The following is a 16,746-nucleotide window of genomic DNA, read 5'->3' on the forward strand; positions in this document are numbered from 1 at the left end:
GTGCCTCTCTGTGGTTGTTTGGAACTGAAGTAGCATTTAGTAAATTACATTAGCCATAAGAAGGTAAAGATTTCTGGTCTTAAACTGTGACTAATAAGAGTCACGGTTATGGTTTAAATTGACCATAAACCAAAAACTTACTAAAACCTTAAATGAAGTCTACAATTTTGTCAGACTGAAAGCTGAATGCAGGAAAACAAAAAACTCACACGAGGAATTTGTGCAGCAAAATGTATTCTTTATGGGAGTTATTCTTTGCTAAGCTGGTTCAATAACTCAGCAAAAAGCATTTGTGCAGAATAAACATCAGGTGTGGCTTTATCAATAAAACACAGCATACTTTACACTATCAGCAAGCTGGAGGAATTTTTATGCTATAGCTTTGCATCATAAACAAAAGGATGTGAAAGCGAGTGCACCTGTGTGTGTGTGTATACAGTATGCTGATAAGAATAACCTGACCTGCTGACGGGGCTCATGTAGTTCCCAGGAAACACTCCAATCTTGCCCGTGTGCATGGACGTGCCCTTGAACCAGCCATCCTGACAGCGTTCCAGCACCAGAAACATCTCTCCTTTCCTCAGCTCCAGTTCATCCTCCTTTCGAGGAGTGTAGGGAAACATTGCCACATAGCTGCATGAAAAACAAACAAAGATGAGACATTTACCAGACACATAGATGGCTTTCATGGCGGACTTTCTCCCCTCTGGAATAAAAGCATGCCATTTGCTTTGCGTTCATCCCATCATCCAGTACATCTGTCATCAGCTCCTTTGGGAGCCTCCAGCAAAGACAGTGCCCTCTGACCCAGAGAAAATCTGCACTGGAGGACAAAACAATTTGTGGGTCATGTCTCTGCCGCTGCCAAAAAAAAAACAGGCCTCAGCTGGGATGTTTTCAGTCTGATTTCAGTGTTGTCTGCGAGGGAACATAAATGGATGAGTCTGACATGCATGCAATGGCAGGAAAACAGGCATGAGTGGATCTAATTCTTATCAGGTGGTGGTTTGTCTTCAGGGAGTAATGAGGGTAAAAGGTGAAAGGGTCAAAAGTGAGGGGTCACCGAGTGGATGGACCAATGGGACCCAGGAGACTGTCACTCCCAGACTTTGACCCCTTCACCTGAGCAGAAGCTCACACTCTGCAGACTCTCAACTGACAGATGAGGGGGAGGGAGGGAGAAAGAGGGGGCTGTGTGAGAGACAGACGAGGATTTCCTCCCTCTGATCCGAGCATGTGCATTAAGGCTTTGGGCCATCAGTGCACAAACCGCTTGTGACATTTCACTGCACATTTCAGAAGACTGCATATTTTCATGTGGGACTGTTTTTATTACTCACACTGTGGGTCTTTGTCTCCCACTTTGGTCGCTTATGCTGGGGGAGGGTCTCTGTCCGGCAGCCAGCGAATATGCAGCTCCACCGACGGAGGACTGGGGGGGAGGCGGTGGGGGTGGTGGGAGAGCATCCTATAGAGGAAAGGAAAAAAAATAAAAAAATCACATTATTTTTCACTATGTCACTTATTTCCTCTCAGTTTGAATCAGAAAGATCAGGAAAAAAAGCAGAATGGACCACAGGAAGAAGAAAAAAACCAAACAGACTGCACGTTGCATAAGCACAGAAACCAGTTTGTTTATGAGAAACAAAGGAAGAAGAAGAATGAGAGATCATCTGTCATTTGGGTTATTCCCTCCAGCTGTCAACACCAGGGAGAGTGGTTTGGCAGCCTCCGTCGTCTCGTCCCCGACGTCCCATTGCAACGGAGGATCTCCTTTTCTGCTTGTTTGTTTGTTGCTAGGACACCGCATAGCTTGATGTTAAATCCATTGCAGTATTTAATTGGGAACATATGAAGTGAAAAGCATGTCTGTTGGCACACTTGAGAGCAACCCTCAAACCAGTCATGAGTAGATTCATCTTGACTCACTTGTTTTCCCTTGGTGAACGTCTTTAAGGTCAAAAGAGGCTCAAGCTTTTGACTGGAGGCCTTTAGGGGATTTTCTTTGTATGTCTTTTGTGCTTCTAGGATTACAGGATTAAAATATAAGTCACCAACTTCCTCTGTCACCACACAAAGCAGAAGTACAATTTTAGAAAGAAGTCAAAAATTCACAAGATTAATTTTTCATGTTTGAAAAGTATAAACTTGTTATCTGATGTCTGCCTTTGTCTGCTGCCCAGCCTCCATTGCACTCTACCTTAAAATCTGTTACGATGGATGGGCAAACCAAAGGACAGCAAACACATATTTATTCAGGATATGCTCAGTTGAGCCATATAAATCACAGCTACCAGATGCTTGACAACAGGCTTCCCTTCCAGGTCCAGGAGGAAACTTTTTAGTGCTCGCCCAAGTTCGCCATCTCTTTGGTGGTATCATTGGAGCATCTAAACAAGATGCTTTCTGGCTGCTTTCCTGTGGAGATTTTTGGGCATGCTCAATTTGAAGGAGGATAGACTAGGATAGATCTAGAATGTTTTATGTGGCTTGGGAACCCCTCAAGAGCAGGAGGAAGCAAAAAGTGTTACCCTGCTTAGCCTGCTACAAACAAAACCCAACTTCACATAAGCAAAATTGAATGGAAGGATCTGTCTTTAACAGCTTTGTTTTTCTCTTTTAAAAAAATAAATGGAAAATGACATTCTTTTACAACAGCAAAAATGGCCCCTGAAGCTTTTCAAACAGATGTTCTTGTTATCTTTCAATACATAATATTCTTTTTAGTGGAAATTTGTTCTTCTGAATAAAGATCAAACAGATTTAATTTTGGGTCTAGTGAAACTTCATCTTATTCTTTTCCTCTTCACATCGCTTTGAGCTCTTCCCAAACCCTTTTATTCTTTCTACACTCCAAAATGGTGACAAAATGTCCTTTTAACTTGCGCATATTTAGTACTTATGGCTGGCATATTTTTTAATAACAATTTAACCTGGCAGGACCAACATATATTGGCATCAACCGGTTATAATTTGTGTTCAAACTTTGGTTATGAATCCTTTTGTTTTCTCTTTGCCATGAGTCGTAGTTTTGGAGTCAGTTAATCCGGGTTTATAATTAACTTTGGAAATGAAACACAGTAAATAATCAATAAAAAGAGAAAACAACACATCATTATAAAATCGTAAACTGTTAAAAAAAAACAAAAAAAACCCCAGATGAAGTCCCAGTGTGTTGGAATGATGCTGAAGAGGACTCTCCTATCCAGGAGCGAGATGAGTCTTCCCAAACCGAATGCTGGCAGTTCTGCACAGCAGAGTAATAGCTTCCATGACACACTGGGGGAGGAGAGTGGCACTCAGACAGCCCTGCGGTGTGCGTACGGGCTGTGTGTATGTGCGAGTGTCGATGTGCGTTTCGGTTCGCTGCCGACGCTTGAGCTGAGATAATTAGGTTGCCTGCAGGCTGGAGAAATCATCTGTACAAAAACATCATGTTGGGTTCCCAAGTGAAGCGGAGAGCGCAACCTTTTGTGTACACATTCCTGCTCATTCAGAAACTCCACATGCCAGAGCATACACACAGACAGACAGGAAGTGTACGTGCTGCTTTGTGTGGGCTGCAGGGACTTCTTGACATTTTTAGCTGCACTCATTCTTTTTCCCTCTGCACATAGGTGTTGTTAAAAAGTTGTTTGCAAAGTGTAGAATTGTAAAACCATTATCGGCACAGAATACAGATGAACAAAACTTTATGTCTAAAAGACCCTGACATAAACGGATGTCTGGCCAATCATCGGCAACACGTTTTAACGCTCTGAGGTTTAAGTCTTCATTGATGGTAACCGCAAACCTACATTTTAATCCTACAGGTGATAGAGACGATAACTTAGACCTCAGAGGATTACTGGATCAGTTAATCCAATCTCAATAGAATAACCGGTATAATGTATGCCATTGCCAGATGATGTTATGCTGTTTTTGAAAGTCTGGAGTGACATAAGAGGTGTACTAAATGTTGGGCTTCTACCACTTTTTACAAGCCCTGCAATACAGTCCATCTAAGCTCCGGTAGGCCTGACGGTGCATTCACACTTTGACCTTGAGATCAAGGCTACCGGCCACTGAAATTTTTAGTAGATACACTTAACTCATTCACTGCCATTGACGTCTATAGCCGTCAATGGCAGTGAATGAGTCAATGGGTTTAACTCATTCACTGCCAATGGCTGGCAGTGAATGAGTTAAGTTGTGAATGTGAAAATCCTGAGTGACTTCTCCAGTTATCACCTTGAGGTCAGGGTCACTGAGATTCAAAGTCGTCCAAGATTTTTAGTAGATGCACTTATAGCATCAATTTCAAATTCCTACGTTGCTTCGTTTTCTAGTTGTCGTATTGACAAACTTGGGTGTCCACGTTGCCCGCCTGGCAGGTTGACAACAATGCCCTATCAGCCTTTTACAGGCTGAGGAGTAAAAAGAGGTTATGGTGGGTGGATGTCTTTCTACTAAATTAACCAACAACAAGAGAACCAATGATCATTAGACCACTTAAGTCCCCAGTAACAATCAACATTTACTTTAAAAAAAAAATTGCTCAAGACAGCATTTGTATGAATTTTAAAGTCTTACCACAGGGATGGATGTGTAGCTCGTCTCTGAGGGAAATGTGAAGACGGTTGCTGTAGTAACAGGACTGCTAGGAGGCGGGGTCACAATTAGGCCAGTTGTGCAAATATGTACCTGTCAACAAAAGACAAATGCAGACCATTAAAAACACTGCAACGACTCCTCACACACAAAGAATAGAAATGAGCTCCAGCTATTCTGATTAATTACACATACAGGATGAGGACATATGTGCATCACCGCTGATCCCAGCACAGAGTGTTTACAGCACAGATTTGGATGTCAGTACAGCTAAATAACCGTGCAACAACTGGGGTTTTTGACCCTAGATTTTAGTTAGGTTTATTGCTGTATATTTACTTCTTAGTTTGCCCTTTGTTTTGGTCATTTTTTTTTTGTATTCGAGCTTCTAACTCCTGTTATCTTTTCCAGGATTTTATTCTTTCCTGTCTCAGTTCTGTTTCCTTTTGTGATTCATAAATAGATATAGTTTAAATATAATAATTATATTATATTAAATTTAAAAAAAATGTAAGAAGTTAATATAATAAGCTAAATAAGATAATTAGCTGAGCTTCAGTTTTTCATCCTGTGTTCACCGTCTCCCTTTCCGTGTTAGGTATTTAATTGCTTTATGACTTCCCATTTTATACTGGTAGTTTCTGTCACTGGGACCTCTTTTCTAGTTTCGCTTCCCCTGTCTCATCATCTTGGATTTGTTTCGGCTGTGTCTTATAGCCCGATGTTTCCCATCTCCCTGAAACCAGTTTGCATTAGTCCTTTGTTGCATTGCACCATTTGTTCACAGTCTTTCTGCCATGAACACAACATTGGAAAACCTCCCCTGTACCCTTAATGATAAGTTTAAACACCTGAGTGTATATCAATAAACGGTTCGCTGACCACTGGAATGGTCTCCGAGTAGCTGCATTCATGACTTTGGACTGCAGCTGGTGGTTTTTCTTTTGTTGTGCAGCCTCTGTGAGGTCTGCGTAGAGCAACATGAAGCAGGTTTTCACCGCCTCCAGATTCATGTTAGAAATTCCATCTAGTTAGCAGCAGATATCCAGATCTGTTTCAGCTGTAGTCCAACACAGGAAAGAGAAGAGACTCACTGGAAAAAGTGAAAAGAGTTTATAGCGCCTGAACTTTAAAAGAAGTGAGGGGACTGTCGATAATAAGCCTTGTGACAGGACCCTACGACCCTCCACTCTCCCGTGACCTTGAAGTGGACGGATGTATTGTCAACAATCAAGATTTCTCTTGCACGCAATAATTTTCGTGCTCTCCAAAAAGATTTTGGTCTTACTAATGAAAATCACCAGGAAAATGATAAAAAGATACTTTTAAGCATTTTTCTTTCAGTGGAATCTCATTTACTAAATCATATGACACATTTTCTTCTTATCAAAAGGCCAAAAATAACAGGAATGGGCAAACATTTGTGTTAATTAGGGTAAGAGAGACTCACTGTAGTAACTACACACAGCCCAATTGTGCCTATTAGCATAATCACCCCCACAAGGCCAGTTTTTATTCAGGCAATAACGAGCGCTAGTAAATCTAATGCAGATGCCGTAGTTCTAACAGGCGGATTAAAAACTACAAAATTCTATAAAAACACGTCTACGGTCTATGTGTGGGAGAAAACTGACGTGAAAAATTACCCTGGGACTCGCCTGTCACATTGTGTGTAAATGACTCTCACTGAAACAGTGACGCACATGTGTGGCTTTTTATTCCAGTTATAACCACAAAGTTGGCCTCATGACCTTACAGGCCAACAAAAATCAGGTGACTGCACAGCAGGACATTTCATTGGACGTGTAAAGAGAGGCGGCTTTCCCAGTCAGTCATCCACATGAGTCATGATGGTGTGCTGGCAACAAGGCCATACTGTTGGACACACAATATCTCCCTGTAGCCTGTGGTCTCTCTCCATGGATGACTGCCTAAGACAGAGCCGCCTCCTAAGGTGTATTTTTCAGTAAGGAGGGCAAGAAAAATCTAACTCTGTACTCAAAAGTGGCACTGTTAGTGAAACGGCTGTCTGAAAAGAATAAATGCCAAAATACAAGGAGGGTGCACTATGTTAAATTAAATAAATACGTGTCCCTTGGGGTTTGTAGTCAAGGCTTTCAAACACGGCCTGTTTTCTTTGGCTTACCTTTGTCTATTGTTTGGGAATTGGAAGAAGAGGAGATGAGAAAAGGTAAACGGGAGACAGGAGACAAAATCTGTGCGTATAAAGCCTGAGGACTCTTTCTGTCGTGTTTTTATTAAACAAAGATCTATAAATCACACATATCATTAGCACTGTTGTCAGTAGGGGGGGGATCACTTTACGCAGACATATACAGGTTCTTTTATTCCTGAAATATCATGATAATGATTACTGGGATAAGGTCGTTATAAACCTGATTATGCCTTCTGCACAGACAGACGGCTTTGATGATACGTAAATCATATTTACATGAAAAGCTTTGTTTTAAAAAAAAAAGGAAGAAAAAAGACAGGATGATCCTCAATATCCGCTTTACTGCAGACAAGCGCTCGCCTTGTCTCCCTCTCACAAAGCAGCACATAAACACTCACTGCAGATGAAAGATTAATGATTGAGCTTAATAGGGGGTTTTGGAACGTAGCATTTCTGAAAGTCTGCAGCAACCAGACAATGAAGTAAGTACGTTAAAAAAAAGAGGAGAGGAAAACAAATACATAAAAATCAGAAAGTAACAGAAAAAATGTTTTAGCTGCAAGCTCCCAGACAACTCCCAGAACAACAAAATCTCTCTCAAAATAATAATAAACTACAAGCCTTATATTAACCTCCAACTCTACCATATTTTGATTAATGGATTCGACTAGACTGCATAATTTGTAGTTCAAAATAATCCTTCCACTTGTCTTGTGCTGGGTCTTGATGAAGCCCCTCAGTTCATGTTCTGTCTGAAAGAAGCCACTATAGCTATGCAGTGTCTATAAAAAATGAATATTTCTTACAGGCCTGAAAAGCAAAGCCTTAAACCTACATGAATTCTCTCTGGCCAGCAGGAGGCAACTCCTCTGCCGCAAAAGCGAACTAGTTATATAAAGTCTACAGGCAAACTGGCTCCCTTATCTGTGACTTTTGTAAACACTTTCCTGATATGTTTATGTCTTCTATCATTAGTTTTATGTGATACTAAATGCAACATGGCCACAAATTTTAAAATTATGGTTCTCATTGCTATCAACAAGCGGGACAAAGCATGGTAGTCACTGTGTGACTGACATGTCCCTAGCCAATAAGCATGCACCGTCCCAAGGTTTCACAGATACATCTGCTTGGATACGATTTCCAAAAACTAAGAATGAGATGGGAAAACCTGCTGCTTAAGACTCAGTAGCAGTTAAATAAGCAATAGTGGATGCTAATGACTAAAATAAGAAAAGGCATAACAGGTCCCTTCCTATTATGCCGAGGAATTTAAACTACCAGTAAGTATCAGGGAATCCACCTTCCCCTAATAAAACTAACTAGATTAGTTCAGCACCATTTATAAAATTACTTGAAATGAATTCATTACAATTTAACAGCCTTTACTTCCCTTTGATAAGCAACAATTATTTGAATTCTTTTCAAATACCATTTACTTATTATTAGATGCACAAACTTTAAGAAACGGACAGCTCCAGGCCAAGTTAAACCCACAAAACATTTGTCTTGCACAGCACCAAGTCAGAGCTCAATCACAGCCGGCTGGCAACCACAAGGCAGCTGTGAGCTGCCGTCATGTCAGGGTTGCTGTGGAAACCTTTAGGGCTAAGCTGGAGTCATTTTTGTGGATGAGTGGAGTCACGCATCCATGATTTCAAACGCTCAGATGGAGCAATGGCCTGTTTGGTATGACGGGGGGAAAGGGAAGTCGGCCTAATTGCTGACAGAAGGAGAGTGAAGCCTCTGAAAAGCAATAAATATCTTGTGGAAAAAAGAGCTGAAGCTGGTTTCTGTTTTTCCTTCTTTTTCTTTTTTTCAAGTTATGCAATTACAGACCAGGGAACAGGATATTTACAAGTCAGCTGGTTAAATGACTCATCTCAACCAGAATCATGGAGTGAAGAGGAATGTACATTTTTCAACTCTGTGTGTTTAAAGCAGACCCATTATTCTCATTCCTAACTGCAAATTCTTATTCTTGAACTCTGTTAGAGAAGCTTTGCATGACTTATGGCTCAAAATAATCCTTGTTTATATAATGCTGGGTTTTGCTCCAGCTCTGACTATCTGAAAAATCCTGTGTGTAACATATGTTTGGGCACGTACAACCCATCTAAAAAATTTTGTATAGCATCATTCAGAGGCAACAGCACTCCCCAATGGCATCATACCTGTGAAGGTGCGCTGCAGGAGAGGCCCCCGCTGATCTCTCCGATTCGAGCTGCTGCTGTGGGGTTGCTGGAGCTGATGAGGACCGGACCGCTAATCTCCATGGAGTGGCGCTGGGGGGGAGGTGCTAGCATGGGTTTGTGCGACATGGTGAGCGAGGTGAAAGAATGTCGTTTCTTGCTGTTCTTCTTCTCCCCTGCCCGGTGTGCACCATTTGTCTGAGGCCCTGAGGAGGCCCCTTCCCCGGAGTCTCCACTGGAGTCGGACGGCTTGTCCAACTCTATAAGCTGCCGAGCTGCCGAATTGAACTACAAGAGAGGAAGAGAGCCAGCAGGGTTATGAAGAGAGGAGTTGGAAGTAAGTAAAATGAAGGACTGATGGGGGAAGAAGCATTAAAATGATCACGAAAACTGTCACTCTCTATAATTAATCTTATTGTCATGGGAAGTCTCTCTTAATGTATTGAGTGGAGAGGGTGAGGAAAAGAACGTGCCCAAGTTGGACATCACATTTTCAGTCCTCTGTCTCACATTTGCCTAACTTACATATGTCTACACAATTCAATTTAACTCAAATTATTCACCCATAAACACAAGAAGTGAATTTTATACCAATATAGAGATTCTGTATCAGCCTCCAAGAGCTTTGGAAACATGAATAAGCTCCAACATCAGCACTGTCACCTTTACAGACACAAATGAGGTTGTTGCTTGTCAAGCTTATAATTAACTAAGACAAAAAAGCTTTTATGCACTTGAAATTCTTTACAAACTTCCTAAAAACACATTTTTACATATTTGCTTTCATGCAATATTTTGTAGTCCTATCGTCTCACCTGCATCATTTATGAATAGCTGTTCAGCTTTGTGTTAAAAATGCTTTTACATTGTTATTAGTATTATAATGAATTTAGGATTCTTTTATTGGTTTTTAAATCTTTAAATGGTCTGGCACCTGTGTATCTGTCTGATTTGCTGAAGCCCTATGTCCCCACTCGTTCACTCCGGTCAGCTGAGCAGCTGTTGCTCTCAGTCCCCAAATCACGGCTGAAACTGAGAGGAGACCGAACGTTCTCGATCGTGGCTCCTAAGCTTTGGAATAATCTTCCTCTTCACATTAGGCAATCGACATCAGTGCTGGTTTTTAAATCCAGATTGAAAACGCATTTTTATTCACTGGCTTTTGACCCAGTGGTTGACTGACTTGTATTTTATTGTTTTTGCTATGTTTATTATTTTATCGTATTTATTATTCTTATGGTATCTATTATGTTTCTATTGTTCAGCACTTTGGTCAGCCTTGTGTGTTTTTAAAGTGCTATATAAATAAACGATGATGATGATGATGATGATGATGATGATGATGATGATGATGATCTGTGTTGACTTTTTTCTCTGTCATGTTTTCCTCAGTTTTAACTTCTGTATGTTTTTGATCCTGATGTCTGCCCATCTGAATTTAGTATTCTGGTTTTGCTTTTTTGTAAAAGGACTTTGTGAAGATGCCATATAAATAAAATTAAGATAACTATTATTTTTTCTATATAAAACCGAAAACAAGTTCTTAGTTAAAGCCTCGGTCACAAAGGCCTAGAGACCAGTTGGCAACTCCATGGCAACCTTTGATCGCTAGTTTAAAAAAAAAAAAAAAAAGTGGATCCCCTGACCAGTTAGTGAGTAGCTTGTTTGGGGCTGCTTCCTGTCATGGGATGAAAGCTTGTGCCAACACATTTTAAAGGGTGCAATTTTTACTTTGAAGAAGACAGTTCTCTGGTTCTGGTTTAAATTGCACTTTTAGTTTTACTATCAGTCAGGGAGTAGTTAGCCAGTATTTGCAGACAAATCGGTATATTCCATACAAACTATGACCGACCACAGCAATCAAAGTGATCAGCAATCAAAGGAATCAGAAGGACTTTGGCGCAGTACCTTCTTTGTGACCGATTTTACTCAGTGACAGAAATCGACCACCACAAACCTCTCGCCAACCAGTAGGCAAACAATAAGCATTTTTCCCCCAGTGGCTGGGGGTTACAGGGCAGGGGTCACTGAATGTCTTCCTGGCATGTGTGTCTGTGGTTTAACCAAACTAAAAATAATAAAAAGCAATAATTTTGACAATTTTTCCCTTACAAAACACACTAAAGTACACTACAATATGAAGACAGCCTCTTTACCTTTACTCAAATTTGTCAACACAATTAGCATTAGGTTTGTGCACACATTTTTTTGACTAATATGACTAAGGATGACTTTTAATACATTAAAATAAACTGAACTGAACAAACAAATACTAAATTATAATATTTCTGCTGTTCATGCTACATCTTCTGTGCAGGGGGCTTTAGTCTGAAAGAGTTGATGGTTCAAAGCCAGCTATGAAACCACAGGCTTTTTAACCCTTTCAGGCACCATAATGTATGACTGACAGTGAGGTATAAATCAAAGAAGCAACACTAAAAAGGGTTCAGTTAATCACAGGGTGTGCTTACTTGCTGTCACAGGTTGCCCCAAGCAGCTCTGTCTACTTAGGACATAAAAGCTATGCATTACACTCAGATCCTGTGCAGGTTCATCACTGACATGTCAGCACATTAACACATATACATGCAGGATTAAGAGCAAAGCACCAGGTGAGAGCCCTTCATCTCATTAAATTATAAGGCCAACTTTATAGATTAATTCATATGCACAACTGAAGACGCAAAAAAAAGCCCCTGAGGCGATGAAAAAAAAACAACTATGACCTAGATACTCACTGGTTATGCAGAGACAAAGAACATTTTAGGTCGCTGTACATTTGCTATGATTCTGCCACTGTTTATGAAACCAGAAAAACGATTGCCTAGCATCGAGGGGAGAAGACAACAAAATGTTCTATTCTGCAGTTTCAGTTGTTAAGATACAAAATGATTTATAGCCTTGGAAACACTGCATTCTGCTTCTGCAAAACCCCCACTCAGTGTAGAAAAATACGAGTATAAAAGGACAGAAAACATACAACAGCAATAAAATAAAAAAAAAAAAGCCAAAACAAAAACAAAAAAACAACTGTCACAGCTTTGAAAAACTTGCACAGACTAACCTCAAGATTCTTCCGCAATCTAATTGATGGACACCATGTCTCCACCAAATGCATTTAAATCTATAATGTTTCTATAATAATTTATATAGATTATTTTGGTGAGTTGCCCAGTTTTGGAGATATACTGACTACAGAGGTGCATGCTTTCTAATTAAACCACAAAACGTGACTTGAGGTGGTCAAATTTCAAAAAACAAAAAATGTCAGCTGTAGACATCATCATCCAATTATCCAAAAATGTGAATAGTTTCATTTAGGAAACTTTTGTTTTTTGCTTCCTATGGTTTACATCTGCTATCAAAAGAAGGTTGAAGAGGGCTAACATACCAGCTCAGCCCAGTAGGTATAACTAATCCAAAATGTACCAATGAAACATCTTGAACACTTAACACAACCACCAGCCTGAACATCTGACACAAAGCAGGATGGATCCACGATTTCCATTTCGTATTATATATTTGGGAAACTGATCATTCTCTGCAAACTCTACAGAACCCAGTGTGTGGAAATCCCAGCTGCACATAATAAAGTGGTCAATGAGTGCATATTTAAGAGGAGGCAGACATTTGCAGAGCGAGTCGCACCTATTTGATCTTCACATGAACATTTCTTCAAGTGAAAATGAAATGATCTTTCAAGGGCAAAGATTTGCTTAATTCAGTCTAAATTATTCCTAAAGCTTTTACACGAGACTGTCAGTGAGACCGCGACTGTCTAAATCTTCAAAGACGTTTTTAATGGTTCAATGAAACATAAGCATTTCAAAAGGATGCGGAGTATCATACATATTTTGTGAGATATATAAGGAAGGTGTTCAAAGGAACTGATCTTAGTGAGACACCTGCTCCTGGAGCGATTGGTGACACTGTAGAGTCCCGTTAGTCGTCTTACCTCAACATACGAGATGGGGAAAATTCCAATTTTATCTCCCAGCATTCCCTCGGCCCAGTTTTCATCTACTCTGCGGATCACAGTCAGGATATCGTCCTGAAATTCCAGACAGACAGGAAAACACTCATTAAGGATACTGCTAACTAAGAGAGTTGCTCATCCTTGAGGAACAAACACTGAACAGAAATAATGAGGTGGGTGCAAAGTTTTATTAAACGGTACATGCCCACGAGTAAAAACACAGGGGTCATTGTGTTTGGAAAAATACTTAGTAAGCTTATTTAGGTTTTTGCGAATGTGGCACAAACTGATGAAAGAATAAACAGCAGACCATGACCCAACAGCTGGACAGACATAACTGCTTAATTATTGTAGTTAAGACGTTCCTAATTACAGCTGTTCATCAAGAAGTCTGGCTGAAAATCTAAACCATTTCTCTGGGTGTCAACAACCCTGACATTCCAACATACACACAAAACCTGAGTAAATGAAAGCTTAGAAGAAAGAGTGTCACTGTAATGAGAGGTATTTTTGTTTTACTACACTGACCATGTGGCAGAAGTGTGGGTTTGCAGTGCTGCTGCGCCTCACCTTTGAGAAGGGCAGACAGTCCTTGTCGGCCTCTTTATCTTTGAGCTCAAAGTCATAGAGAGCTTTGCACTGAGGTGGCGGCTGTGGCAGCGGCTTAATAACTTGGACAAAGTTGGTGGGGAAAAAGCCGTGGACTCCACCCATCTCACCGTGGTACCAGTTCTCATCCACTTGTCGACGCAGAATGATAATGTCACCCTTGCTGAATTTGAGGTCTCCTTGTTCCTTGCCATCGTAGTTGTAGAGCGCCTTGGCACACGGGAGCTGGGGTACGCCCTGAAAACCGAGGGGGAGAGAAAAGATTGAAAAACTTAGTTGTGGACAGCTGCATTTAAAGCTCAATCATTTTGTGCCTGAAGCATGTGTAGGAGAAACTACAAAACACTTATATGATGCAAAGTCGCAGAGTGACAGGGTTTTCATGAGTCAATATCAACATGAAAGCAAACAGCCAACAAACACAAGTCAGTGTACTGATGACAATGGCCAATTTCTCAGGACTTCCACAGCAGCCAGCAGATATCTAGAGAAGTCATTACTTATTAATGCAAAAAATAAATAATAAAAAACATGATAAAAAACTAAATGACATGTATATATGATGAATAACGTGGCAGAAGGACTATCCACAGTTTAAATTTATAATGGCTTGTGTGAATTTTTAACTGACTCTTAAGTAGATGCTAGAAGCATCTTGCATTTATGAGACAGAATACTTTAAATCTTGTTTTCTTACCAAAAATGTGCACGACAGCAACCACAATAGTTATAAAACATAACATTTTAAATGATTATAATTCGAAACAGCTTTTTTAATTGCCCTGGTGTGAAAACTGAGAGAAGTCATGTAAATAAAATGCCTGTCCAATCCTGTCAAGTCTGACTTGAAATCAAACGGGTTGTTTAGTCTCTTCTGCCCAGTGCTGGAGCCAGTGGGACTACTACTTATCTTTAGGACTACTTATCTTTTTCAGCTGTTTAAGCAGGAAATGGATAGATGGATGGATGTTATTGTACAATATAGTGAAATTCCATATATGCTCCAAAACATTTCCTGTTCTGTAGTTTTAACATTTCTTTAGTTGGAACAACAAAAAACGGTAAAGAAAAATTAATAAAGTCTGACATTTTAAATGGAAATTGGACAGAATCCACACCAGGACCGTAGCAGTGGCGGACATGTAGCTCACAAGCATGCATTCAGCCCCTACATGAATGTATTCAGGGCTGTAACAAGTTCAAAATAAGGTTGAAGATTGAATTTTGACAAACCTACTCTCCTAAAGGACCATTAATCTGCATGCAATCAAAAGCCTGATCAAACAGAACTTGTGGACTACGCATATATTCACCCGTTTATCGAGATTAGGAAAAGCAACAAGTGCTTTTCACACTTATAGTGTGGCCGCGGCTGGTTGTGAGGAGAGAGTGTCTTCAGAAGGCTCAGGGCCCTGCTCGCTTTATCTTGCAGAGGAACTTTTTTTTTTTTAATCTCAGCCTGCTAGACCAGAGTCCTGAAAGGCTCATTCAGGCAATGACAATCCAAGTAAAGAGGGACAGCAAGTAAGGGGGAGAAGCAGCATAGAGGATAGAGAAGCATCAATGTTCTCTATTCAGGATGGGTGTCCATGAGGAAGGCTTCAGTCCAGACAACCCCCACCATTTATCATGCTGCTCCCTTTGGAGTGATCAGAATCACAAATGCTATGTAACAGACTGGAAAAAACTGATAGTGTAAAATACACAGAGTAGAGCCTGCAATGAAGACTCAAGTAGATACAAGAGAGTGAGGGGTTAAAAAAGCAGAGTTTGGAGCTCTGCAGTTTTGTTAAAAACTAATGAACTGTTTAAAGCCTCAGTGGAGAGTAAAAGTACAGAGTGAACCATGATGGTGAGCCAGGGTGACATTGCCCTGCTGCAGAGAATCACCCAGCCTGAAGCACAGAGCCAATCGCTCTCCGACTCTGCTGGTCTAGCCTGTGGGAGACAGAGAAAGGGGAGGAGCGGTGCTGCAGCCCCCTGCACACTGCACTGGAACTGGGCCTCCTTTCAGGGGGAAACAGGGCTTTTGAGCCCACCCAGGCCTGGCAGGGAGTTTCGTGATGAAAATGCAAATGAAAGTGCAAACTCTGACATTTTTGTTTTAAATGACAGAACAGGTTCAAGCCATACAAAAACAAGTGGATATAATTACATTGTAAATATAAAATGCTTGTCCCCCTCAAACTGGGACAATTGTAACCACTTGTTTGTACACTGAGGCCAGGACTCAATAAAAACCCTTCAGCAGTAGCGCAGTGTCCAAAATCAGCACTCTTATGCAATCGCTTCTGTACACAGTAAAAGTCATTCAACATGCTAATAAAGTACAAAAACTCTACTGGAAAGAGGCTCATTGAAAGCCATGTAAATTTCAGATTTTCCAAATAATTCCATCAATCTGGACCATTTTTAAAAAAAAATGCATAGATAAATTAATAATATGGTCAACGGACCTTAGCAATGGATGCTTTGTCAGCTTTCTTTTTTTTGATGGAGCGTTTCACTGAATATAACAATAAACTTCATTCATTTGTCCACTAGAGCTGATCGTGCCCACTCAGGATAACATTCATGATTTGAGCAAACACAGAAGTAGCTCTCAGTTCTGAAGAGAGTTTTAAAAACAACTTAAAGAAGATTTAAAGAAGACAAGGCCGAGAGGAAGACAAACGCAGGAGAGGCGTGCAGTCAACTTTCAAAATAAAGGACCTGATGCAGACGAAACGCAGTACCTCTGAAGCAATCCTGGCATGATTTTAAAGCAGAAAACAAACCCGCGACACACATCAGGGGTACTTCCTTTACCACCAATTTGTGATTTCAATCTCCCCCTCATGCCTGGTGAAAGGAGGCACTCTTATTCCAATTTCTACTTCCATATTTGTATTTTTTTTTTTATTCTACTAGAGTAACGTTAAATGATTTCAAGTATAGAAAAATGTTCATTTATTTTATAATACACCCACTTAGTTCATCATCTCCCAGAAACAAGCTGTTGGAAGCTAGATGCAAGAGTGTGCATAAGACTGTCTTAAACTGGGGGTGGGGACTAATATCCGGTGCGAATCCATGGAGACAGTGCTGTTGTTTCTGCAGGAGACTTTCATAAAGAAGCACCATCAACCCTGACCAAACATCACCCTGGAGAGCACAAGAAGCTTCTAACAGGAACATATGGCGAGCTAAAGAGCGTCAACCAC

General features: G+C 40.5%; 1 protein-coding gene across 1 annotated transcript in view; it reads right to left on the minus strand.

Annotated features, from left to right (window-relative positions):
• Window positions 1–16,746, minus strand: part of sh3rf1 (SH3 domain containing ring finger 1) — a 60,377-nt gene that overhangs the window by 6,678 nt on the left and 36,953 nt on the right. The window contains exons 3-8 of the mRNA XM_005923347.3: window positions 13,505–13,780; window positions 12,914–13,009; window positions 8,941–9,246; window positions 4,573–4,683; window positions 1,341–1,468; window positions 463–633 (exon numbers count right to left, since the gene is read on the minus strand). Coding sequence (XP_005923409.1) covers window positions 463–633; window positions 1,341–1,468; window positions 4,573–4,683; window positions 8,941–9,246; window positions 12,914–13,009; window positions 13,505–13,780 — 1,088 coding nt within the window. The remainder of the gene's footprint in view (window positions 1–462; window positions 634–1,340; window positions 1,469–4,572; window positions 4,684–8,940; window positions 9,247–12,913; window positions 13,010–13,504; window positions 13,781–16,746) is intronic.

The sequence above is a fragment of the Haplochromis burtoni genome, unplaced genomic scaffold (genome assembly GCF_018398535.1).
Source record: "Haplochromis burtoni strain Fernald_Lab_line unplaced genomic scaffold, NCSU_Asbu1 Contig_65, whole genome shotgun sequence".
Classification (NCBI taxonomy): Eukaryota; Metazoa; Chordata; class Actinopteri; order Cichliformes; family Cichlidae; genus Haplochromis; species Haplochromis burtoni.